Below are 26,207 nucleotides of genomic sequence, written 5' to 3' on the forward strand. Positions count from 1 at the left end.
GATTTCTTGGGATGTCAGCCACAATTGGAGACAAACATGGGCATTCAGAATCCCATCCTATACAAGGGCCCTTTGGGTCCCACCATCTGACCCTGTTAACACCCTCCGTGGGCACCCCACCCCGGTACCATGTACACACCTGCCTGGAGGGTCTCAGAGAATTGAAAGGGCTCTCAGAGGTCAGGACCTTTATGTCACGTCTTCATGGAACAGATGGGGAAACTGAGGCACGAGGCGGGGAAAGGCCTCACTACCCCGGGTCACATGGTGAGATAGTAGAGAGCTGGGCCGACTCTCAGGCCAGGGCTCTCCCACAGCCTTGTGGGGCAGCTCCGTGGCACGGGCCTTGAAGTCATGGACTGTTGATGTCTGCCGAGTGAGCGGAGACCATGACAGTTGGGAGGCTGCCACCTGATGGGCTCACCTCATCCTAACAGTGTTGGTTACCATCCGTGGGCCAGCTATTTGGCCTCTGGGGACATCCTGTAGCCGATCACTTAGGAGACCTTTGTTGAGTCATGTGACCTCCCTGGCCCTTGACATGGGTGATAAGGGACGACGGAACCTCATGGATTCAGTGGCTGTGTGTTGAGTGTGTACTTGTCACTGAGCCCCAAGCTGGGGGTAGAGTGCTGAACAAGGCAGGGGCCTTGAAGGGGCTCCCAGGCTGCTGGGGAAGCAGACAAATCAACCCGCGGTTGGTTTGCTCGTCAGGGCTGTGAGAAGCACGTGCCTGGGTGCTTGTAGGGGGCACCCATCATCCTGCTAGGGTTGAGTGAAGAGAGGGAGTCTTGGAAGGTGTCTTGGAGGAAGTGGCCCTTGGGTTGGCTGATAAAGTGCGAGTTGAATTGGAGTTGACTCAGAAGGAAGGGCGGGAAGAGGATCCCAGTGTGTGGAACAGCAGATGCGGATGCCAGGAGGCCGTAAGCACCCAGAGGGGTGCAGGGTCGGAGGAGTAGGGCTGAGATCAGAGCACTGCAGGGAGTGCGGTAGCCCCTGGCTGGGGAAGCCGGGGGCCACCAGGGGCCTTTTGTACATGTCTCTGGGCACGTGTGTCCTTCTGGACTGTGACTTTTGAGGACGTTCCCACAAAGTCCTGCTAGCTACAGGCAGCCTTGATTTTTGGGGGAAAACACAGAAAACTTTCGGCCTGAAGTCATATGTGCTCTGCAGTAGCAGTGGAAACAAGCAGTTGAAGATGATTAGGACTGAATGTTCCTGTTTTTAAAACATTTCCCAGGAAAAACGAATGTTTGAAAGTTAAACATTTTGGCTATTAGGATGCAACAGAAGAAAAATCACATTTGCCTTTTAAATCCAGGCACCAGAGCTGAGTTTTGGGTCCAGTAGCCTCCCATGCAGGACCTGTGGAGGCTGGATGAGGCCAGGGGGTCTGCAGCTCAGTGGGGGGGTCTGCCATCCTAGGATGTCTGTTCTATCTGGGGTGTTGTGGCACCGAGCTCTGGGAAGGCAGACTTGGGTCCCAGTGAGCTGCTGTGTGGCCCCAGGCAAGTGACCTGACCTTGTAGAGTCTCTGTTCTCATCTCCAGCCTTGCAGCTCACATTTCTGGGCTGTGCCATACATTGCAGCGTTAATCTTCCTGAATAGCCCCGAAATGCAATGAAAATGGCTAACATCCAGGTTGTATTAACCTTGCCTTTTATTTTCTGTATTCTGATGCTTTGACATCTGAGGGCCTTGCTGAGTCAGGGGGATTGTCCCTCTTTGGGTTAACCAGTTCCTAGATACAGCAAATAACTACACAAGCCAACCACTCCACAGCCCCCAGTGGAGTGGATAGGGCCACTATCCACCTGCCCTGATCACCCCAGGGGCAGTGCCAGACAGTTAGGGACAACCCCCATGTCCCAGAGCCTGCCAGAATTATTCGAACTAGACAGTCCTAAGTCTCTTTCCCTTGCCTTGCCCAACCCTTCCTTTGGAAACCGTGAGACAGGCTTCTGCCCATGTTTCCCCCTCACCCTCCACCTCCTGATTGTCCCCAGTGCTTCCCTGTCTGGCCAGGCATGGTGGAGCGTGGCTTGCGTTTTTAGAGAACTGTGAGTGTAAGCCTCCTTTGTGACAGTCATTTCTGTGTCCATGTGTCTTATCAAACTTGCTTAAAAACACATCCGTGCAGAAGTATAGGTACAGCGTGGGGCTCACGTGTACCTATCATTGCAAGCTTGATCATTGCAAGAACTCTGTGGGGAAGCATAAACGTGTGTTTTACAAATGGGGACACTAAAGCTCAGGGAAGTGAGGGTTCTTATTCTGGCCAGAGAGCCAGTGGGAGGTAAAGATGGAAGTCAGGCTACCCAGCCTGCACCCCTACCCACTCTGCTGCCCTGCCTCTCATCTCTGTCACGGGGAGAATGGCCCATGCCTGCTAGGGGTGTCTGGAAGCATTGAATGCATGTTGCTGGTTGCAGTGCCTGGACAGGGCGCTCAGTACAGGGTAGCAGAATTCCGCTTCTGCAGGCGCAGCCCTGCACTGTGTTCCCCTGAACTCAGCCTTGGCTGTTGGCCCAGACATCTGACTCCAGAACTCTCCCGCCTGTTCAGGTTACACACAGAATTCCCTTTCTCTGCACGGTCAGCCACAGTCCTCTGTGTGCTTGGCCTTGTGATGCCATTCCTGGCGTTCATGCACCGAGCTGCACCAAGACCCCACGGTGGCTCACAACTGACTCTCGCAGCTTGCTCCATCCTGGTGTGTTTCTAGACCATGCGCCATACCAAGAAGTCTGCTAATGTGAATCTCCTAGACATCGGCAAGTGTTTAAACACAGAACTGTCAAAGACGTACTAAAAATGCAATCAGAGATCGTTATGCCATCTCTTTATTCCATCCCCCTCTGCTGTGTTCTGCGAGATGGGAATGGGCGGAAGAAGCCATAAGTGGGCATTTTCCTGATTGTCACTGCATTTAGAGAACACTAAAACTCCGCCGGGCTCAATACTTTGCTCCGGGAATGGCATCGATGGTGGAGAAGCTTGCACATATCTTGTTGAATTTAACAGATTATGCAGTTTTCAGGCAGCACTTTCTGTTAAATGGGATGGGTAAGTGTTAGCGATAAAGAATTGTAACCTTTTGGAGGGAGATTAATCTCAGAAGCACAAAAAGCAGAGATTTCCATGCGCGTCCCCCTCTGCCCTGTGCGGCAGCTGTGCTTGCTGCGATGTGGAATCTGTGTGTGGATGCACAGCTATTTGAATACACGTATGTAGCAAATGAAAAGTTAAGACAACAGGGCCATCCTCTACTGCTCTTCTGGTTAATACTTAAATGTCTTTTCAACAAGAAATCCATGGCTAGCAAATGCCAGGATGTTGAATGATCTGGCTGGGAAAAAAGGAGGCATTTGGGGAAGATGGTCTGAATGTTTTCATGGAGAATACAAATGTGTAGCATTGCTCCCCAGCTCTAAAAAGCACTAGTTTTGGCATCAAGGACCTGGGGCTTGTGGCAGAGGCTGGGAGATCAGCATCCTTGCCCACCTAGCAGAGTCCGCCTGGCCTGTCTCCAGTTTCAGGGTTTGACCGGTGTCGCAAGTCCCTGCTCCACTCTTCCCAGATGTCCTCATATCCTTCCAGTCCCCTAAACTGTCTACTCATCAGGCATGTCCTACCAGAGGCTGGTCATTGTTCAGACATCTCTGAGGCAGGAGGCCAGGGTTCAAGTCCTAGCTCTCTCCACTGTCTCGCTATGTGACCTTGGACAAGTCTCTTCCCCTTTCTGAGCTCCAGTTTCCTCCTGTCCAACCAGCGGCATGGATTAGGAGAGCTACAGGCCTCTTGGTGGTGTCTGGTTCATGACTGTGTCCCCAGCGGAGCCTCGCCGGGGTCTGGAACATGGGAACACTGGGCTCATGTTTAATCAGGGCTCATGGAGAGCTGACCAGGGCAGGGGGCTTTGCAGTGGGTCCTGCTTCAGGGAAGAAGGTGGGCATTCAGCCTAGGGGGCATTCAGGATAGGCTCAGTGGATTCTTAGCTTCTGTTGGGTTGATGAGGGGAGGTGGAGGAGAAAAGGCATTTGGACCCATCTGTGCCCTTGCTGAGCCTTACCAGGGCAAGCACAGCCCCCAGCACCTGCACTGCTGTCCACCGTGCCCAGCCTGGGGGTGCTCTGCAGAGAGGCTTTTTCTTTAGCTTCCCCATGTTGTGCCCATCTTTGGTCCAGGGGGGTCATGTTATGTTCTGGTCTCCAAGGTTGGTGCTGCCTAATCTCTTTTCACACTTGCTTGGAGAACAGCTGCTTTCCCGGGGTTCAGGTGCGTCCGGTGGCTTCTCAGGCAGCTCCCATCAGGGCAATGGGGAAGCTTCCCTGTGGGTCAGCCGTCTTACCTGCTGCAGGGAGGAACAGCAGCAGAAAAGGGCAAAGAGAACAACATCCATTTCCTCTGTGTTCAGTGCAGGCATTAGGCAGAAGAGTTTGTATTCATCTAATTTTTCACCCATAAAGCCCCTGCAAATCAATTAGTTGGTTGAGGTCCCCAAAACACTCCCCTCATTCACTGTTTAGATGGAGGGTTGTGATGAAATTAAGCAAGAGAGCCTCTAATGATTGGTCACTGGGAATTGTATCTATGTTCGGGTTGGTAAGAACTGCAGGGTGATGTGAACACTGGAAAACGAATGCAGACTTAGGCTCTAACAACAGAGTTAGCAGCCCTAGAACAGAGGAGGAGACTCCTCCTCCCCACTCCATGATGGTCGGGCCATGCTGGAACTTCCGTTCTGCGTCCCCCATACCCAGCTGCAAGAGAGCAGGTTTAATTGGAGGAGATTCAGAGATAGACAATCAAGATTGTGGGTAAGGAGGGTGAGTCAAAAAAATGCCCTGCCAGGGACAGTTGGAAGAAACGCTTGAGGAAAAGGGGCAACACAGAGGTCAGTTGGTGTAAAGGAGACAGTCAGACCTAGCTAAGGATGGATTGATTGATAAATGCATCCATCCACCCATCTGTCAGTTCATCTGTCCACCCATCCATATATGCATCTATGTATCCGTCTGTCTATAAACCATCTATCCATCCATCCATCTATATATGCATCTATATATTCACACATATATAAAACATCCATCCATTCACCCACCCATCCATCCATTAAACCATCCATCCATCTACCCACCCACCAACCCATTTATAAGTCATCCGTCCATCCATTCATCCATCTATATATGCATCTATATATACATACATATATAAAGCATCCATCCACTCACCCATCCATCCATCCATCCATCCATAAATCATCCATCCATTCATCCATCCATCCATCCATTCATTCATCCATCTATATATACATCTATATATCCATACATATATAAAGCATCCATCCATCCATCCATAAACCATTCATCTATCCATTCATTCATCCATGTATGCATCTATATATCCATCCATCTACAAAGTATCCACTCATCCACTCATCTATCTATAAACCATCCATTCATCCATCCATTCATTCATCCATAAACCAGCCATCTATCCATTCATCCATCCATATATGCATCTATATATCTATCCATCTACAAAGCACCCATTCATCCACTCATCCATCCGTCTATCTGTAAACCATCCATTCATTCATCCATCCATCCATCCATCTATAAACCATCCATGCATGTATCCATCCATCCATGTGTGCATCTATATATCCATCCATCTATAAACCATCCATTCATTCATCCATGCATGCATCCATCTATCCATGTGTGCATCTGTATATCCATCCATCTATAAACCATTTTTCCATCCATGCATCCATCCATCCACTGAGAGGTGGGGTAGCATGATGGTGCAGAGTACACTTCAGGATACTGCCATAGGGTCTACCAAATGTCCATTGTCCTCTGTAATTGTCAGTCATTTTGCTATTGATTTGTGTCATCTTAGGCAACCTCTCTCTGGGCCTCAGTTTCCCCAGATTTACCTGGGGATAGTAACACTTAAGTGTCTGTGAAGGTTATGCACAGCTGGTGAATTGCCAAGTCCAGGTGGACACCCACAGGCATTCTTGTGACTTTGGACTCAGAGGGATGTGGTGCTGGACAGTTTCTGTGTTCATAAGTGGATGTCCCTTTGCCTCCAAGCCATGGAGCAGATAGTGTTTGAGGGTGTCACCCCAGCAAGTGGTGGCTCCTGCCCTGCTGCCTTGCTTTATGTATGGGAGCTGGGCCTTGTGCCCCACCCACCCTTTTCTGGGAGGGAAAAAGCCTCAGTCATCCACTGCTGAGGTGAGAAGAAGAGGGGAGAGCTGACAGCTTCTGTGCCACGCCCAATCCCCAGTAGTCGGGAGCTGCAGAAATAAATGAAACTGTACAGTTGGAGTAATTTGCTAATTTGCTTAAGTAACACCCCCAGTCAAAGACATGACATAAATACATGAGCACTGGCTCTGCACTCCCAGCTTGGGCTGCAGGATGGATGGGTGATGTGAAGTGGAAACGTGGTGAATCAGAGCCTGAAGGCAGTGATGGTGGCCACCCCCAACACGAGCTGGGGGCTCTGGCTGCCTCCCTGCTGCAGTGTGTTTGGGGAGGGGCTCGATGAGGGGTCTGCTGGCCTTGGAGGAGTCTGAGGCGCCCGTCCAGAGGTATGGAGTCAGCTGGACCAGCACCCCCCTCCGCAGCCATGGCGCCTGGGCGGGTTTCCTGGCATTTGAGCCTCATTCTGCTCAGCTGCAAAGAGGAGATAATAGAACCAAGTACCTTGGGGGTGCTCTAGGGAAATGAGATCTCAACGTTCCACCAGGGGTCCGGAAGTGGCCATCTTTCCTGCTGTGTCCTCCCGGACTCACTGCCAGCTGCTCAGGCCCACGCAGCCCTCTTCCCTCCTCTCCGCAGCCTGAGCCTCACTGGAGAGGGCTTTTCTGCGCCATGCCTGGTCGCACTGTGGGGCTGTGGGCGGCTTCATTCGCCAGACTCCTGCTGGGGCCTGCTAGGGACAGAGCTGGGGGAAGCAAACACAAGAACCTCCATGTTCTTGGAGCTCTCCTATGAGCACAGCAAGCAGAGTTCCCAGCGTCCATCAGGGTGGGCTCTGATGAGCAAGAGGAGGGTTGGTGAGGTGGAAGGGGCTTGGAGAATCTCATCCCTGCAGCCTGATTGAAGAACCTCGGGCCAGGGCCAGGCCATTCCCTTCATGTCCCCAGGGACAGAAACTCAAATGCCTGTTAGGAGTGGGCAGCACCTTCAAATGAATGAATCGGACTAGGTGTGAGACGGTAGGGACAGGTGGGGACTGGGGCCAGCTGGACGCATTCATCCTGTCCAAGGGAACACAGACACTCAGCACTTCCTGACTGGACCGGGATGGCCAGAGGTTAAATTGTATTTATTTCTTTATTTTTAGAAAACAGAAGTAATGAAATGTTATTAGGAATCTCTCAAATTTTTGATGTTGGCAACAAATTCAAGTTTAAAAAAAAAGTTGTGCCAAACAAAATATGTCTGTGGATGGGTCTGGCCTGCCTGCTTCTAGTTTGCAAACTCTGGCCCAGGGAAGCTCCTTGCTTTTTTTGAACATCAAAATTTTGTACATTTCCATTGATTATCTTCTATAATATCAGAACAGTTCTGCAAGGTCGCTGTTACTTTTCTCATTTTACAGGTGAGGAAACTGAGGCACAGGGAAGCTAAGTCGTACAGCTGGTTGGTGGTAGAGTGGGTCTGGGATCCAGGCTGCTGGAGCTGAGATTCTGTGGCCTGCTAAGTACCAGTAGCCCCCCATGTACCAATGGTCCCCCCGCCCCAGAGTTGATAAATCCTGAAGAAGAAAGAGCAGTGCTTTCTTTCTCAAACCTGTAAAGCAGTCTGGGGTGGTTGGTGAGTCAGATATGAGTATATTGGGATTTTCTGCCTGTTTTGCAGAAAACTTCTGTCTCGCCTCAGGGTTCCCTTTCTTACCGCCCTGGCCCACCCTCCCTGGCCAGGCTGGGACCTGGCCATTTGCCGTGGCCATAGGGCACGTGGTTAGACAGACGGCACAGGTCTCATCTAGCTGGGGGTAGAGAAGAAACTTATAACAGGGCCTGGACCCTTCTATTTCATTGCTATTAGGATATAATAATGGCCGTAGTTATAGGACATGTACTGCTGTAAACCTCACTCTGCCCTTCCCTGGAGCTCACATAGGGGCTGGGGAGGCGAGCTCTTCCTAGAGTGCTTCCTGAGAGCTGAGTGTGATGGCACATCTTCTGAGTCTCAGCCCATATTGCAAGCATCCGTTTCCAATAAGAAAAACAATCCTTAGTATTTGGAGCAGAGGCATTTCTGGAATTCGGTTCCCCACGGAATGCTCACACAGTGGGAGAGGTAGAGTTTTTGGTCATGGTGGAAAAGGCTCTGCTGTTCCTGGGCTGCTGTGTTGTCCTAGGGGACAGACCACGGTGCCCGTGCTGCTGGGCATTGCCCCAGGAGGGTGAGGAGTGAAGGGGGTGTCAGGGAAGGGGCTCAGTGGAGCCTGATGGCCAGACAAGTGTTCGGGCACCTTGCCTTGTGTGTGCTTTAGCAGATGAAGGTCATGGTCTCCCAGGGATAGAGGGGATGCCTCACGAGGTGTCGGTCTTTGTTAGCCACAGTTACTGCTTTGTGAACTGGTTATGGAATGTCACCATTTTCCTGTCTGGGCCCCCATCCCCCCGAGGCACCTGTGCTGTGCTGGCGCCTTTGCTACTTGCCTGACCCTCCAGGGCACTCTCCTCCCAGGAGGGGCCAGGAGAAAGGCTTGGGTCTCCAAGTGCACTTTCAACATTCCATTTTTTGTCCAAATCAGGGCTTACAGTACCATCTTGACTCTCCAGGCCCATGAGTGCCCAGCAGCTGAGGCTGGTGGGGAGTGGGGAGTCAGGGGCCCAAGCCTGGGGTCAGGCTGGTTCTCAGATGGAGTAGGGGCAGGGACGAGTGGCGTTTACTGAGACCGAAGAGCTGTGGTGGTCTTGCGCCTGCATAGAGCCAGCCTGGTGGGTGAGGCCTGCCGGGCAGCTGCCGAGAAACCAGCCCCCAGCCAGTCTCTCCTGGGTGGCAGTGCACACTCCTGCCTAGGGCATCCAGAAAACCGGACCCCAGAGAGAGAAAGATGTGTACCTTGGAAGAACTACCCAAAAGTTTGCACACAGCAAAGCTAGAATGACACTATTGTAATTCGGTGGCTGTATACATAGACATTTTTGTTTTGATTCCATCTAGATTTTGTTTTGGCTTTGAGTTTCCATGGCAGTAGGGGTGGGTACTATAATGTTTCCTGAGTGTGGGATCTCCAAACATTTGAACTGGGCTCTGCAAAGACCTTGCAATCCCTTTTGGAAAGTGGAGGATAAAAAGTCCAAGATACCAAGGGGGTGGGGGCCTGGGACCATGAGGCCGGTGACAGCTAGGGCTGGGGATGCAGTGTTGGGGTCTTCTTCCAGTAGAAAACTAGTCCAGACAGAAGAAATGGAGGCAGAGAAGTCCCAGGATGAGGCCAGGCACTCTGCAGCTCAGCAGCCTGGGAGGAACCTGTCCAGCCTCTTTCTGATGATCTCAGGGGCCGATGGCCGGTGGAGGCCTGGGCAGGCAGGACCGTGGGGACAGTGATCAGGCTGCTGCCTCCTTTGATCTGATGAAGACACCTGTTGGGGGCCCGGCACCTGACAGGAATCACCTGTCAGTGATTCCAGCAGCTTCCTCCTGCCCGCCCCTCTCTCAGCCGTGCTGTGGCTTCTGGAAAAGCTGACAGCTGTGTGCTGTGTGTCTGTCTGTGTCCACCCCTGCAGGCAGCCTGCCCTACGAGTACAAGATCGTGATCGCAGGCAACCACGAGCTGACCTTTGACCAGGAGTTCATGGCCGACCTCATCAAGCAGGACTTTTACTACTTCCCATCCGTGTCAAAGCTGAAGCCGGAGAACTATGAGAATGTGCAGTCGCTGCTGACCAACTGCATCTACCTTCAGGACTCGGAGGTCACCGTGCGGGGCTTCCGGATCTATGGCTCCCCATGGTGAGTGGGCCTGGGTGCTGGTCCTGCCTGCTGGCGAGACCAGAGCTGAGGCTGAGTTCAGGGAGTGTAGGGGATGGGAGTAGCAGCAGGGAGCTCCAGATGTGAGGCTCAGGACTGAATCTTGACCCCTCACCCTCTGTGTGAACCTAGGCAGGTCACTGCTGCTCTCTGGGCCTGTTTTCCCATATCTCACTGAAAATAGCATTATCAGCTGTAACCTGTGTTATGCTGTGCAGTACTAGCTCACTTACAGGCAGGTACTATTATCTCCATTTTACAGGTGAGGAAACTGAGTCCCAGAGTGGGTGAGGACCTTGCCAAAGGTCACACAGCTAGGAAGGGGCAGAGCTGGGATTAAACCCAAGCAATTTGGTTCCAGAACCCCTGCCTTTAATGAATATTCTATAATGCTAGGAATCTTTCTCTAATGCCGTCTTCCTGCTCCATACAAAAAAAGATGCATATGTCAGGGGCTGGGGGAGATGATGATCATAATAATAATGATATTGGTGATGATGGTGATAATGATGATAGTGGTGATGGTGATGATGGTGATGCTGATGGTATAGTGATGATGATGGTGATAAGAATGGGGATGATGGTGATGGTGATGATAATGGTGGTGTAATGATGATGGGGATGATGGTGATGGTGATGACAATGGTGGTGTAATGATGATGGTGATGATGGTGGTGATGTGATGGTGATGATGGTGATGTTGATAATGGTGGTGATGGTGATGATGTTGGTGATGGTGGTAATGATAATGGTGGTGGGAATGATGATGGTAAGGTAATGACAATGATGAGGGTGATGGTGGTGGTGGTATGATCATAATAGTGAGGGTGGTGATGGTGATGGTGATGATGGTGGTGGTGATGGTGGTGATGATGATGGTTGTGGTGATGGTGGTGGTGGTGATGGTGGTGGTGATGATGGTGGTTATGCTGATGGTGATGATGGTGATGCTGATGGTGATGATGGTGATGGTGATGATGATGGTGATGATGGTGATGGTGAAGATGGTGGTGATGGTGATGATGGTTGTGGTGATGGTGGTGATGGTGGTGGTGGTGATGACGATGATGAGGATGAGGGTGAGGGTGAGGGTGATGATAGTATGGTGATGGTGGTGGTGTGATGATGATGTTGAGGGTAGCGATGGTGATAATGATGGTGATGATGATGGCGATGCTGCTGATGATGGTGATGATGGTGGTTATGCTGATGGTGATGATGGTGATGGTGATGATGGTGGTGATGGTGGAATGGTGATGATGTGATGATGGTAATGAGGATGATTATGGTGGTGGTGGTGGTAGTGATGGTGATGATGATGATAGCAGTGAGAATGATGATGGTGATGATGATGATGGTGGTGGTGGTGTGATCATAATGGTGAGGGTAGTGATGGAGATAATGATGGTGGTGATGATGGTGGGGGTGGTGGTGATGATGATGGTGATGATGATGAAGAAGGCAATGGTGATGATGATGATGGTGATGGCAGGAAATAATTTCTGAGCAATTACAGTAATCTAGGCCCTAGGCTAAAGGTCCATAAACCTTATCTCTAATCCTTACTCAGCCCTGTGAGGACTGATTTATTATCCCTATTCTATAGGTGGACAGAATGAGCGGCCACAGGGTTCCCAGTGCTGGCAGGGTGAGGGGGGCTTCATACATGGAAGGGCAAGATCACATATGCTTAAAAGTGTGGCTTGATCCTGGAAGGCTCCCTGGAGGAGGTGGAGTAACCTGAGCCTTGAGGGAAGAGAAGGGTATTCACAGGCAGGGAGGAGTAACGTGGCCTGAGGCTGCACTATCAGGAAGCAGCACAGTCAGCCAGGCTAAGGAGCCTTTTAGAGGCACAAAGGGCTTGCCTGGGTGGAGGGACTTCAGAGAGAGCTACTGCCAGCACAGAGCATCTGGGAAACCCCTGTGGCCCTGGTTGGTGCCACATGGTGACCACCTAGTGGCTGGAGGCTGCGGGCAGATTTAGGACCTGGTTTCATCTTGCCATAGCCTCCTCATGGAGCAGAGGGGAAGGTGGGGAGGTGCAGGACTGTCTCATCTTCCTTGGCCTCGGCAGGTGCCTGCTGTCATCTCCCTGGACTTCACGATGTACAGGGTCTTGGTGAACCACCCCCTGCAGCCAGTGAGGTCCCAGACAAAGACCTCTGGGCACTTGAGGATGTGATGAGGTCAGTACCAAGGACAAGGAGAGGAGGGGAGGTGGCTGAGTCTGCCTGACCGGCCACTAGAGCTCAGATCTGGGGAAGTCTGATAGGCCGAAAACCAGGAGGGCAGTCTGGAAGGAGGACCCAGCAAGCAGTGGCCTGGATGTGAGCTTTCCCCTTGACCCCCCTACCAGCCAGGTGCACACACACAGCCTGTGCCATGCCAGGGAGTGGGAGAAGCCGAAAGACAGAGACGGGAACTCGAGCCCAGGAGATGGGTTCAGGGGCCGTGCGACCCTGCTCCAGAAAGGGTTTGGTGAGATCCAGGAGGGCTCCATGTTGGAGGGGGCATTTGAACTGCGGCCAAAAGAGGCATGAGATTTCCACAGGCAGAGGAGGCAGGGGGAGACCACATGTCTGAACCTCTGTTATGTGCCAGGCCCTGTGCCAGGCTCTTCTTGGGTCTGTCACTTGACAGCCCTTAACACCAAGGGCTGAACGCCCCCTCCTCTCCATCCCACAAGGGAGGCTGTGAGCTGCTGCTCCTCCTGTTCCTCTCAGGCCCTGTCTGGGGCTGGGAGCAGGTGGTGGAGGTGAGACCTGGGTTCATTTGCTGGGCAAGTTTCACTCAGTTTCCAACTGGGGTGAGCAGATTGCCTGCGTCTGCTGCTGTGGTGTCATGGAATGCACGCCGAGCTACTCTGGCCGCTACACTCCCCTGGGAGGCTGGATCCCTGCTACCATGCCCCAGCAGAAAGTGTCTGGGAAACCCCTGGGCTGCCTTGGTTGGTACCACATGGTGACCACCTGGTGGCTGGAGGCTGTGGGCAGATTTAGGACCTGGTCTCATCTTGCCACGGCCTCCTCATGGAGCAGAGGGGAAGGCGGGGAGGTGCAGGGCTGTCTCATTTTCCCTGGCTTTGGCAGGTGCCTGCTGTCATCTTCCTGGACCTCACGATGTACAGGGTCTTGGTGAACCCTCCCTGCAGCCAGTGAGGTCCCAGACAAGGGCCTTTGGGTACTGGAGGCTGTTCAAATTGGGATACCACCACTTTTCAGCTGTGTGACTTTGGGCAGGTGGCTCAGCCTCTCTGGTCTTTCTGTGTAGTGGGGAAATGACACCGCCTGCCTCGTTCGGGGGTTGTGAGGTCTGCGTGGGCCCATCCAGGTGAAGGCCTGGCTCAAAGGAAGGCCCTGGAGAGTGGCTGTGGTCATTTATTATTACTGGGGTGCTCCTTGGGGAGCGAGGAAGAGGATAACTATTTAGTTTTATTCCACAAACCCCAAGGCAGGGCTAGGCCTGCAATTACCCCATTTTACAGAAGGGCAGGTAGAGGTCCAGGCAGGGATGTGGCTTGTCCAGGGCACCCGCGGGGTGGCCCTTCAGGCTCCCGGTCCTAGCTCTTCCTGCTCCAGGGCGGAGGCCATTCAGTGGCCTTTCTGAACGCCTCCTGTGTGGCAGGCCTCCGTCCTCAGAACAGCCTTTGGGTGCACACGGGCCTTTTTTGGCCCCCTGAGGAGATTGAGGCCTGAGGATTGAGCTGACATCCTCATGCCCTCAGGAATAAACTTGTTAATTCATCCATCAAGGATGTACAGAGTGCCGGGGAGACCCTGGGGACATGGTGTGGACAGACAGACACCGCTGCTGCCTTCATGGGGTTTACGTTCTCGTGGGAGACTGTCAACAGCCAATTCCATCATCAGTAACAGCCATGAAGAAGAGGCCTTGGGTGCTGGGGTCAGGGGAGGCTTCCCATGGGGAAAGCCGGAGGCTGAAGAGATACAGGCAGCTAAGTGCAGGTGAAAGGGAGGCAGGCAGAGGGAACAGCCTTGGCAAAGGCCAGGAGACTTGAGAGGGCCTGGGGCATTTTGGGGACTGCAGAGCTGAGTGTGGCTCCGGGGGCCTGGGTGGATGACAGCAAGAGAGCAGAGGCTGGGCAGCCAGATCGTGTTTAGTGCCACCAGAACCCAGGTCCCTGGGTCCCTGGCCATACCCCCGTCCACCCACTGTGCTGCTGGTAGCCAGGACTCTGCGGGGCGGCCTTCTCCCTTGAGGGTATCAGGTAGGCTCTCTGAACCCTGGGCTTCCCAGTAAGTAGGAAGGTGACATGACGTGATCTGGGGAGCCCGGGATACTACCCTACGAGAGTCTCTTGGTGGAGAGGGACCCTCAGCTGCCGGTATCCCCAGGTGATGCTAGAAGCTCCACAATTGGAAGTGGCATTAACCAGCCCCTAAAGCTGTATTCACGGCTCAAGAACCCGCCGGCCTGGCTGCCGATCCTGCCTGGTGTCGAGTGGGGTGTGGGAGGGTTGTGCACCCCCTCCCCAGCTGTCTGTCGAGGTTCTAGCTGGGGCCCTCCACTCCCCTGGCGCCGGCCGCCTGTGCATATGGCAGCTCATTCGGGGGGTGCAGGTGACGGAGCTGCTTGTGATCATTGTGAAGTTCAGATGTTCCAGATTTTCCTTTTCTTCCCCTCTGCCCTCAACATATTGGCTACCACGTGGACTGCAGGAGGCATTCCCTCCAGCTTTAGAAGCACAGTTAGACCAGCAGGCAGGGAGCAGGGATGGAATAAACACTAGCAATGAGTGACCTAATAGCTTCTGCAGCTGGACATGTGGGCAGGGCCGACCAGGCTGAGGGGCAGACGTGTTCACCATGTGGCCTTAGGAGGTAGACGGCAGAGCAGAGGACAGAAGGAAGTGACAGGAGGCAGTCTCGCCAGTGCGAGAAGACTCCCCCATAGGCAGGTGCCCTGGGGAGAGGTGATGTGGCGTTACCAAGTAGTGAGCTGCCCATCATGAGGGGCGTGCAAGCAGGGGGTCTGCTGTGGGTGGGCCTAGTGCCCTTCCAGCCCCTTCCCCTTTACAGGGCCACAGTTCCTCTGCCTGTGGCTGGCAATTCCCCCTTAAGCAGAGGGATGCATGGACCCATTCCCAGGAGGTCCTCTCTTTGCTAGACTTGGAGGCTAGCCTTGATATTGAGGGCTTTACATAGCAAGCTAGAAAGGGGAAGCAAAAAGCAAACATATGGTTATAGCAACTGGCTTTTCTTCTGTTACCACTAAGAGATACTCTGCTTGGGAGAATGGTAGGTCAGATTTTCTTTTTCCCTGGAGATGGGGTCTTGCTCTGTCACCCTAGCTGGAGTACAGTGGTACAGTCACAGCTCACTGCGGCCTCGACTGCCTGGGCTCAAGTGATCCCCCCACCTCAGCCTCCCAAGTAGCTGGGACCACAGGTATGTACCACCACGCCCGGCTGATTTTTAAAATTATTTGTAGAGATGGGGTCTCATGATGTTGCCCAGACTGATTTCAAACTCCTGGGCTCAAGCAGTCCTCAGTGGGTTAGATCGTAATGGTTTTGACTTCCTTGTTTGTTGAGCCGCACACTCTGAGGCCCGCTGTGGTTTATCATGTGCCTGGCTCTGTGCAGGGCTTGGGAGACCCTGAAATGGATCAAGCCTGCCTCCCAGGAGCTCAGGTTTGACAAGGACCTATAACTATTGGGGGCAGGGGCCTGTGACTGTTGGCATCCTCTTCTTACCCAGCCTTTGCACAAGCCAGACCCCCTGCTCAGTGCTTGCTTGCATGTTCTCATTCAGTCCTTGCAGTGGGTTGATTCTCATGGGTGTGTGCTGGTGCAGTGTCTCTGGGTGGTTTTCATTTGCATTTACCTAATGACCAGTGAGGCCGAGAATCTTTTCCCATGTTGATTGGCCACTTAGATTTCCTCTTTTGGGAAGTGCTCAAGTCTTTTGTCCATTAAAAACAATAATTGGCTTGTTTGTCTTTTTCTTACTGGTTCACGGAGATTCTTCATGTATTCTGATTATGAGTATGAGCCTTTTCCCAGTTGTGATGTTACTAATAGCTTTTCCCCCTCTGTGACCTGTCTTTCCCCTGTCTTAACAGAGCCTTTGGGTGAATGGAAGTTTTAAATTTTGGTGTAGTCAGATATCTTCGTGTTTTTCTTTGTGATAAATGCTTTTGGTACCTTATTGCAGAGATCTTCTGTTCTCTGAAATAATGAAGACTTGTTTTTTTTGTTTTGTTTTTTTTAAGATGGAGTCTCACTCTGTCGCCTAGGTTAGAGTGCAATGGCATGATCTCGGCTCACTGCAACCTCTGCCTCCTGGGTTCAAGTGATTCTCCTGCCTCAGCCTCCTGAGTAGCTGGGATTACAGGTAGCTGCCATCATGCCCAGCTAATTTTTGGATTTTTATAGAGACAGGGTTTCACCATGTTGGCCAGGCTGGTCTTAAACTCCTGACCTCAAGTGATCCACCTGCCTCAGCCTCCCAGAGTGCTGGGATTATAGGCATGAGCCACCTTGCCTGGGCCTGTTTCTATATCGTCTTCCAGAACTTTTGTTGTTTTGCCTCTTATGTTCAGGTGTTGGATCCACTGGAAATGATTGTGTTGATGGTGTGAGGTAGGGATCCTGTTCAGGGTTTTTCCACGTGGACACCCTCCTGGCCTAGCACCATGTGTAGAAAGCCTATCCTCTTTACTCCTACCACCCTTATCTGACATGTGGGGTCTGTGTCTGGCTTCTCTCTCCTGCTCCATTGGGCCATTCAGTGTAGGACCACCCTGTCTTTATTACTCTGTCAGTTGGTTTATCTTCTCTTTATCCTACTAGAGCATATGAGGCTTCATAGGGGCAGGGACCCAGATCTCTCTTTCTCATAGACCTAACTCCAGTGCCCAGTACAGAATCTGGCTCCTCATAATAAGTATTTGTTGGATGAATGAATGAGTGGATGAGTGACCAGATGGATGGATGTCAAGCTGTGGGGACTCAGTTAAAATCCAGGTCTGGTTTATTCTCCTGCGATTGAACCTTTCTGGGGTTCCTCCCAGGCCTGTCACCAGCTCCCTCCCCTCTTGTTCCTTCTTCCTCTTCTGCTGCTCTCTCTAAAGCAAAGCCTAACTGTGCCCCCTGCTGGCTTGCCATGTCGCCCCCTTGATACCATCCCCTTCACCCTCAAGCTGAAGGCCAGATGCCCCCTCCTGTGTCCCCTGGATCTTGGGCCCTGCCCTCCCCAGCAGGGGTTCCATCACAGCATCATCACTACTGGGGGCAGGGCCATAACCACCGCTGCGCCCTGCACTTGCCAAGCCTTTCAGTCTGTCCAGGCAAGAAGGGACGAAAGTCTCATTAGGGTGGCATGTTTGTGCTGCCCCCTCCCAGGGCACCTTGACGTTCCAGGGCTCAGGAAGGCTGTTTGTGGACCCTCAGTTGCAGCCGGCGTGGGGTCTTCGCTGAGAGCAGCTTAGCGGAAGGGGGCGGGAACCAACTGCAGAAGAGGAAGAACTCAGCTGGTACAAAATCCTAAGTGTTAAAAAAAATCCCGTATACATACCGTATTCATTTATGGGTTTTGGATGCATTTTTTGTTCTCATTTAACTGAAAACGGCCTTGATTTAAAAAAAAAGAGTGAGGGAGAGAGTGAAATTGGCACGCAGCGAGTCCATCTGGTCTAATTACTTCTGGTATTTTGAAAGAAGGGATCCAAACCTGCTGAGACATTAAACTTTGAGAAGTGGCTGCCGGGCCCGTTGCTGGGCGTCTGCGCTCAGATCCTGATTCTCGGCTCAGGGGTTTCACTGTCTCCCGGCAAGGCTGGACCTCAAGGCCAGGCAGGGGTGCCAGGATGCCCTGCACCTCTCTGTGGGAGCCAGCGGCCTCGGGGGTCAGCCCTCTTCAAACAGCCAGGGCTGCTCCAGACCATTCTGGAATACACATCCTGGTACGTGGCTGCCAGCTGTTTAACCTTGGGTCAGAATCTTGGCTTTCTGTGAAATGCCAAGAGGGATAGTCTCCTTGCAGAACTGCCCTCGGGATTGAAGGAGGTCCTGTGTGCGCACTGCTTGGCACATGGTGGGCATTCACAGATCTGCTGTTCGACGTTTATGACCCCCTAGGCTAGGGGATGGAGGTGATACGGGTGGTTTCTCTGCCGCCCACAGCCATGGGACAGAGCTGCAGCCAGGTGGCCTCTGGGATGAGGCTGGGTCGTGGCACTGGCCTTTGACGTCTGTTCCTTCCCTTCCCTTTGTGCACTTAGCAGGCCTGCCGGTTGGATGGGGCCAGAACGGAGCAGTCTGGAACTTGAAATCTGTACCCTGAAAGAGCTCAGGGCCAGGGGTTGATGTGATTGTAGTGACAGTCCCTGTCTTTTGCTGGCCCGGAGGCCCTGTCTTCTGAAACAGTCAGGGAGGCCTAGACTCTTGTCCCCATCTTATGGCTGAGAGGTCTGAGACCCCAGCAGGGAAGTACCTTGTGTGAGGTCCCGCGGGAACTGAACAAGCTGGGTCTGCATGGCAGGGAGGATGGAGGTCCCACCTGGTGTGCACAGTGAGCTGCCAGAATGCTTCTTTCTAACTTTATAAATGTATATTTTAGAGAAAAAAAATGAGACAGGATGATCTCCTGGTACCATAGCTTCCGCCTTGCCTCCCACCAGAACGGGGCCGAGTCCTGGGAGTGGAGGGCAGGATGGCGGGATGCCTGGCCGGCCCCGAGGCAGCCCCCACTCCCCCAGCTGTCGCTGCTGATGGGTGACAGTGGTGAGGCTGGTTCTCTCGTCTCCACCCTGCCCCATGGCGTGCTCCACCCAGGATTCAAGGTGGCCGGTGATGCCACCCTTCCCAGGAAGCCCCCCGGGGGTCGGTTTGGACTGCCAGCTTCTCTGCAGCATGCCACGCCCTCGGTGCCTCCTCCTGTGTCTGCATGAGACACAGGCGGGCCTGGCACTCAGTGCCAAGTTTCTGACCTGGAATCCTTTGTCGTTTCTCTTAAGAACCCTTTTAAATCTTTTATAAAACATTTATGTTTTAGTCTCCAATAATTCCCTCTGAGGTGTTAGGGGTGTTGTCATTTTAGATGGCAGGCTCTTGGCCAGCAAGGTACAATCTGGGGGAGTCCTGGGCAGGCTGGTTTGGGGTGTGGCTGGCTCAGGGGGTGTAGCCCAGTTTGGGGGTGCTCCCTGGGGGGGATTGTGTCTGCCTCAGTCTGTGGGCACACCCAGCAGGGGCCACTTTACGTGAGTTTCTTGGCTTGGGGCATCCTGGACCACACAGGTCCGCTGGCCTGAGGACAGCCCTGGAGATCCAGCTCCTGCTTCCTGTGGCCAGTGGGGGCCTTTTCTGTTCTGCTGTTTTCCTGAAGCCCTCTGGGGCCTAGCGTACCAAGGATGGAGGGCGAGTCCAACTCCCCACTTAAGTGGCCGAGGCCTCCCCTTCTTGTGACCTCATGGCCATTAGGACTATGTCGTCTGGTTCCAGGGGCCAGCGGTCCCCGTGCACCTGGTGCAGCGCTGCTTGCATGTTGCCTTGTATTTCTGGGTGGTTCCAGCACAAGGCTGGCCTTCCCCAGTTTGTTTGGGCAAGTGAGGCAAAGACTTTCGCCCCTGCTTCATACCCGAGACCCGCATTCGGCCGACTGCCCCGTCTATTGTCCCATGTAATCTGCCTAGCAACAGGCAAGGCAGGATGATCTCCATTCCCGTCTTACAGAAGGGTCAGGTAAGGCTTGAGTAGGTTTAGCACCTGGCTCAAGATCTCAGCCCTAGGAAGAGGCAGCCCTGGGTCTGGCTCAGGTGTGTAGACTTGGGCAGCTCCTGGCCTTGGCCATCCAGTGGGCAGCTTGCTCTGGCAGCTGCTGCCTGGCTTCCCCTGGGCCCAGCCTCTGGCAGTCCCTGCTGAGCTTTGGGCTCCTGGATCCCTGTCCCCTTCTGTGACGGATTCCTCCTGAGCACTGGGTCCTGCATCTGTAAAGAGGACTCTCCCTCTCCCCTCACAGGGCCCTGGATGGTGAAACAGGGTGAGGCACGCAGAGCCATGCGGCTGGGGCATTGTGGAGACCTACATGGTATTTCCCTTTCATCCCCTGCCTTGAGCCCAGATCAAGTCAGGAATTGCCCCATCTGCTTAGGGGTGGCTGTAGAGCCTGTCGTCTAGGGCAGGTGTGAGCCCCACCTGAGCCTCTCAGGGAAACGGCTGAGGGGCTTGGGAGCCAGCTGGCACGTGCCATGGATGAGGGGGCCCAAGGCAGCCAGCAGTGTCCACCCAGAGTGATCCCACAGCCACCCACCTCCTTCTCCTTCCTGCACTGGCTTCTTAGAATTCTGAGCCCAACGCGCAGCATCAGTTAAATTCTGATGGAGGCAAAGAAATTCTTCAGTCTCTGGTAGCTTGCTGTGCTGCTTCTACAAACACACAGACACACACTCACACACACACATATTCACATACACACCCACATTCATGTACATGCACAGACATTCCCATACCGTACACACTCACCTGCACATTCACACATGTACACACAATATCAGGTACACACAGAAACATTCACATACAACATTCACATATACACACACAATTCACACGCACGCATATCTATACACCTACACACACATTCATACTCATACACATCCACACACTCATACACACGTGCATTCACACACACATCCACCCGCTCAAACACATGCATTCACACATCCACATCCACACACATATTCATAGACACACACACATTCACAGACACACATTCATACACATATGAATTCACCCATACGTGTATATTCACATATGTACACTCACACATGTTCATACACACATTCACACACACTAATACACAGTCACAAATACACACATACACACTCACACAGTCACACACATACACATGGATGCACACGTCATACACATTCACACACATACATTCACACTCACACACAGTCACACAGACACCGCCACGATTTCTCTTTTACCCCCTTCCTATCTTCATCTTCCGTTCACTTGTCCGGATAAAATTGATTTCACGTGTCTGTTTTCCTTTCTAGAAGGCCCCTCAACACACGTGTGCGCATTACTCCACATGAGATTAATGTTTGAAACGAATCATCTGCCTCCTTCCCGCCGCAAAGTCCCAGCGAAACAAAAGATGGATGATTCTGTGCATGGGAAGGGTGGGGAAATTAATTAGGAATGACAAAGGACCCCGTTCTTCGGTTCCACTTATCTTGCTGCTGACTTGCTGTACGCGGTTGTGTGCCCTGGCCAGGTGTGTGATTGACGGGCTTTGGGGACGCGTTGCCGGCTCCGCACTGCCCTGTCCCCTCTCGGGCAGCCATCGGGCCCCAAGGTCAGTAGAGCTGGACCCCTGCTGTCCATCTCCCCCAGCCTTTGCCTGGGCCCACCGGCCTAGGAGATGCAGAAGGAGGGGTCAGGGCAAACCCCTCTCACCAGGACTGGGCAGAGGACAGAGGAAGTTTGGACAGTGGGACATCCCCAGGAGACAGACACCACCTGTGGTGTGAGGAGTCAACACACAGGTCTGGTCTCCATGCAGGCATGCCCTCACTTGGGAACCAGGCACATCTCTGACATCTCTGAGCCTCAGTTTCCCCTGTTGCAGAATGGGAATAAAGCCTCACTGGGGTGCTGGGAGTGTCTGGGGAAGGACTCGGGGCCAACGACAGATGTCATCCTCACCAGAGACACTCTTAATATTGGCTGTGGTCATGGCTGGCTCCCTGGAAAGCCCGGCCTCTTTGGGGAGGGGAGGTATTGGGGTGGGAAGAACAAACGGGTAGGGATCAGGACAGAGAGTGCTTGGCCTTGGGGGAAGGAGATTGGACCTGGACCTGGACAGGATCCTCTGAGAGCTCAGGGGCCGCTGCAGCAGCCACATGGCTGGAACATGTCACACCCCTGCTTGGAGCTGCAGCTCCTGTAGAGTAGAGACAGCAAAGCTATCCTCAGAGGATTGTCAAGAGGAGGAAGTATAGGAATACCTGGCCGCTGGCAGGTCCTGTAAAAGACCCTTCTTCCTCCACAGGACTTTCATGGTGGTGGTCACCCCAGCAGGCAGCAGGGTTGCCAGCACTCAGCCTGCACCCTGGGAAATGGGGGCCCTGGGGAGGCTGGGAGGGGCTCCCAGGGGAGGTGAGCCTTTCTGGGGGTCCAGATGCAGCAGAGGGTTGTGAGCATCTTGGATCTGGGTTCGCCTCTGAGGCTTCATGTGTAAAATGGACACGTAAGTCCCCTGTGCAGGTTCATGGGAGAGGGAGAGAGAATGGGACACTCAGCAGATGGCAGAGGTCTCAGAGAGTTCTTGTGACTGTTTTCATTGCTGATATAGGTCTTGGGGCTTCCTGACTGTCAGGGACTCTGAGGTGGGGCTCCCGGCAGGAGGGTGCAGAGTGAAGAGGGCTAGTGTGTAGCTCCTCCCACCTGCCTGTCGGGTAGAGCACCTGCTTGTTCATTTCATTCTTCGTTCATTCATGGCCGTCTTGAGCAACCCCTCCCTGAAGCGGGCCTGGGCAGGAGGGGTTCAGGGATGGACCTCAGTTAGGGTGGAGAGGGGACACCTGTGCTGGGGGAGGCAGGTGATCAGGAGGAACTCCTGGAAGAGGTGGCCTTTGAGCCAGTCCTTAATAAAATACGGGTCGTGGATGATGGGAGAGGCTACGAAGGGCATTTCAGATTTCTGAACTAGCATGAGCAAAACCTGGAGGTACGGAAAGGCCAGAATGTGTTTAGGAAGCTGGAAGTGGATGGTTAAGGTTGACAGGGGTGGTGAGCTCCGTGAGGAGCCTGAACAGAATGACCTGGAAGGTGGGCGGGGCAGATCCTAAAGCCCCATGTGCCGGGCCGAGGGCTGGGCTTGTCCTGGAAGCAGCAGGGAGCCATGGGAGGCGCTGGAGTGGATGAGTGACATGCAGTAAATATGTGGGTGGGGTCCTAGGAGCCAGGGGTGCAGGTCTCTTCCCCTCTGTCCAGTCTGGGTTAAGAGGGGACCTGGCAAGGGTCAGGGAGCTCAGAGGAGCAGGCAGGAAGTCATCTTGGGAGAGGGAGAGCCTGTGGCCTGGCACCCCAGGAATTGTCCATGTGTCAGCTGCCAGCTTGGGCACAGGACGCAGGAGCCCTGAGCCCTGGCCCATGCCCCTCTGGCTTCCTGTGTGTCCTCGGGCACACTGCTTGACTTCTCTGTGCTTCCGTTTCCTTGTCTCTAAAACAGGGGGTCCTCACAATAGTTTTGCCCTGAGGATGAACTGAGCTACTAGACATGACAGCGACTGCTAAAGGGGATTTGCTGTGGGCAGGGCGGTGGGACGGGTGGCGCGAGGGTGATTCCTGGTCACATTTTCATCATTCTGGGATGGACACATAGAGTATAGGCTCTGGAACTAGCATTCGGGGTTTGAGCCCTGGCTGTGTCACATGGGTACCTCTCTCCATCTCAGTTTCTGCATCTGTAGAGTGGAGGCTGTGGTGGCAGCTGCCTCTCTGGGGAGGGTGTGAGGATTGAGTCTGGCTGTTCCTGGAGAGGCCGTGGGCACTGCATCTGTGTGGGTGTCTGCTCTGTGTCCCATTGAGGGCGGCCCCTACGCCGCCCTCAGTATTATGCCTGGGCCCGGGTGTGCCTGAGTGCTCAGCACTACCCAGGGCCCCCCAACACCCCAGCACTCCAGGAAATGGGGCTCAGCCAGGGATGGCTGTACTCCAGGGTGCTACAGTGACTCCTGGGGACATGACCTGCCCAGCAGCTGTGTACCTTACCTGGGGAGGCAGAGAACCCGAGGAGGGCAGGCTTGGCTTCTGCCATTTCCTATAGACGAGTGTCTCCCTGCTTCCCTGTTTGCGGCTGAGGAACCTGGAATTCATGCTTCAGCGGGAGACTGTTTAATGATTGGCCACGAGGAGGTCATTTATATTGGCTAAGCGGGCTTAATTAGACGGGACTCGAAGGTTACCATAAGAGCACAAAAAAGCTGTTAAGGGGTTAACCTCTGAGAGATTACATTGTATTCAGCGCTCTGTTAAAGTTTGAATTAATTTTTCCCATGGGTTTGTTCACATTCTAATTTTCAACTAAATGAGACATCTGTTTCAGAAAAGGAAAATTTGCTCTGGTTGTCATGGCAACTATCATTCTGTAAGAAAATTATTCCAATGGTTACTTTAGAACAGAAAGACAGAAATTCAGGACATAAAGCCGCCTTCCATGGCTTAGCGGGAATTCGCATCCGTCCACCCTCCTCAGGCGCTGTGATGTGCCCCGCACAGTGGGGCTGGCATTGGGGATCCTGGACCCTCAGGGTGGTGAGGTTGGGTCCAGGCACTGGGTTGCATTGGCAGCCAGTACAGTGGCTCTTGGGGCACCTCAGCATCGCATCTCAGGCATTCCTGAGTCTCAGACCATGTTGGCAGTGTGGGCAGTGAGGGGTGGGCTGGATCGGGGCTGACTGGGCCCCTGGAGCCCTTGTCTGCCCTGACCTCTGAAACACCAGGGGCCCCATGGGCTTCGGGCCTGCCGTTCACAGTGATTGATCCCACCTGCCAGGTCTCACTGGACATGGAGAGGGTCATTTCATCCCCACACACAGCATGTGGGGAGGACCTCTTCGCACTTCGCCTCCAGGAGGGGCTGCTCCTTTTGTCTCCTCTGCCCAGGGCAGAGCCTGATGGTGGTTTCCATGAATGTTGTACAGGAGGCCGGGGGCTGTCCAGGCCTCATGTGTAGCTCAGAGGCCTCTGGGAGTGAGGTCACCCCAAGGGGTCTACTCAGTCGTGCCCACCCACCTGCTCCTGCCTGCCTTTGAGAAGTCCCCCTTTCCCAGCCTGGGTATGGTGCTCCCCAGTGAGCAGTCTGTCCTGGGAAGTGTCTCTTCTGGATGTCTTGTGCATGACTTGACTCCTCCTGTCCCCCTACATTTTTCTTTTTTTTTTTTGAAATGGAGTCTCGCTCTGTCGCCCAGGCTGGAGTGCAGTGGCGTGATCTCGGCTCACTGCAACCTCTGCCTCCTGGATTCAAGTGATTTTCCTGCCTCAGCCTCTTGAGTAGCTGGGATTACAAGCATGTGCCACTATGCCCAGTTAATTTTTGTATTTTTAGTAGAGACGGGGTTTCACCACATTGGCCAGGCTGGTGTCGAACTCCTGACCTGAGGTGATCCACCTACCTCGGCCTTCCAAAGTGCTGAGATTACAGGCGTGAGCCACTACACCCGGCCCCTGTCCACCAATATTCTAATAAAAGCTGGAACATCACCTCTTCCCATTGATGGAGCTCCCGGGTATTTAGAAGGCATTTTCACAGTGGTGGTGCCGTCTAATCCTCCTAACTGCTCTCCTCCTCCCTCCTTTCCTCCCCTGTGTCAGGCAGTGGGACACAGAGGAGAGCAAGAGGACTAGGGACAGAGGCATCATTAACCCCATCTTTACACAGGAGGAAACTGAGGCTGGAAGAGGTGCAGTGAGCAGCCAGGGGCAGAATGGGGGTGTCTGATGCCCACTTCAGTGCCCTTTCTACCCAGTAGAGGAAAACAAGGCAGCCTATGGCCCCCTGGACCCAATGTTATGGTGTCAGCTGCCCCCGTGTCCCCAGATCCTGCAGGCAAGTCTGGTCCTTCTGTGCATTTGGAGATGTTCTCATGGCCCCCCAGATGGGCAAGGGTGTGATGAGGAGGGAAAAAGGAACAAATTCCAGACCCGCTGCCCTGTTGAGATCTGGTTCTTCACCCAGCTCTGCCTGGGCCTCCCTGTGTGACCCTGGGAAGTGGAACAACCTCTCTGGGCATTGGGGTGGGGGAACAGGGCAGATTCCGGCTCCCCAAGATTTGAGGTCATGTGTTTCCAAGAAGCTGGCGGGAAACTGTCACCCCTAGAGGAAGGCTCCTTGGTGCTAGGTGAGGGGAAGGTGGGACAGGCAGCGACTCTACCAGGGGCCAGCTCCTGGGGGTCCACAGGGTCTCTGATATGTTTCCGAGTGTTTCCTTCAAATAACCACCCCCTGCCATGGCTCTCGGGAACCAACAGATGTGTTCTCTCCATACTGATGAGGCTTCCTCCTGCCTTGTAAATATTTGATCAGATTTTTGAAAAATGGAGGCTGTGTTTGGAAGGTACCACCAGAAATGTGTTGCTTGTTTTTCTGTTGGCTGATGGGGCTGGGGCTCCAGGGAGGACCCTAAGTGGCTTCTAAGCCGCTGAGTCCTTCCCAGAAGTACCT

The 26,207-nt window shown here is 53.3% G+C and overlaps 1 protein-coding gene across 2 annotated transcripts in view; it reads left to right on the forward strand.

Moving 5' to 3' along the window:
* Positions 1–26,207, forward strand: part of MPPED1 (metallophosphoesterase domain containing 1) — a 93,918-nt gene that overhangs the window by 52,613 nt on the left and 15,098 nt on the right. For both annotated transcript variants that reach the window (XM_054470027.2, XM_054470028.2), the window contains exon 4: positions 9,768–9,993. In XM_054470027.2, coding sequence (XP_054326002.1) covers positions 9,768–9,993 — 226 coding nt within the window. The remainder of the gene's footprint in view (positions 1–9,767; positions 9,994–26,207) is intronic.

The sequence above is a fragment of the Pongo pygmaeus genome, chromosome 23 (genome assembly GCF_028885625.2).
Source record: "Pongo pygmaeus isolate AG05252 chromosome 23, NHGRI_mPonPyg2-v2.0_pri, whole genome shotgun sequence".
In the NCBI taxonomy this organism is placed as follows: domain Eukaryota; kingdom Metazoa; phylum Chordata; class Mammalia; order Primates; family Hominidae; genus Pongo; species Pongo pygmaeus.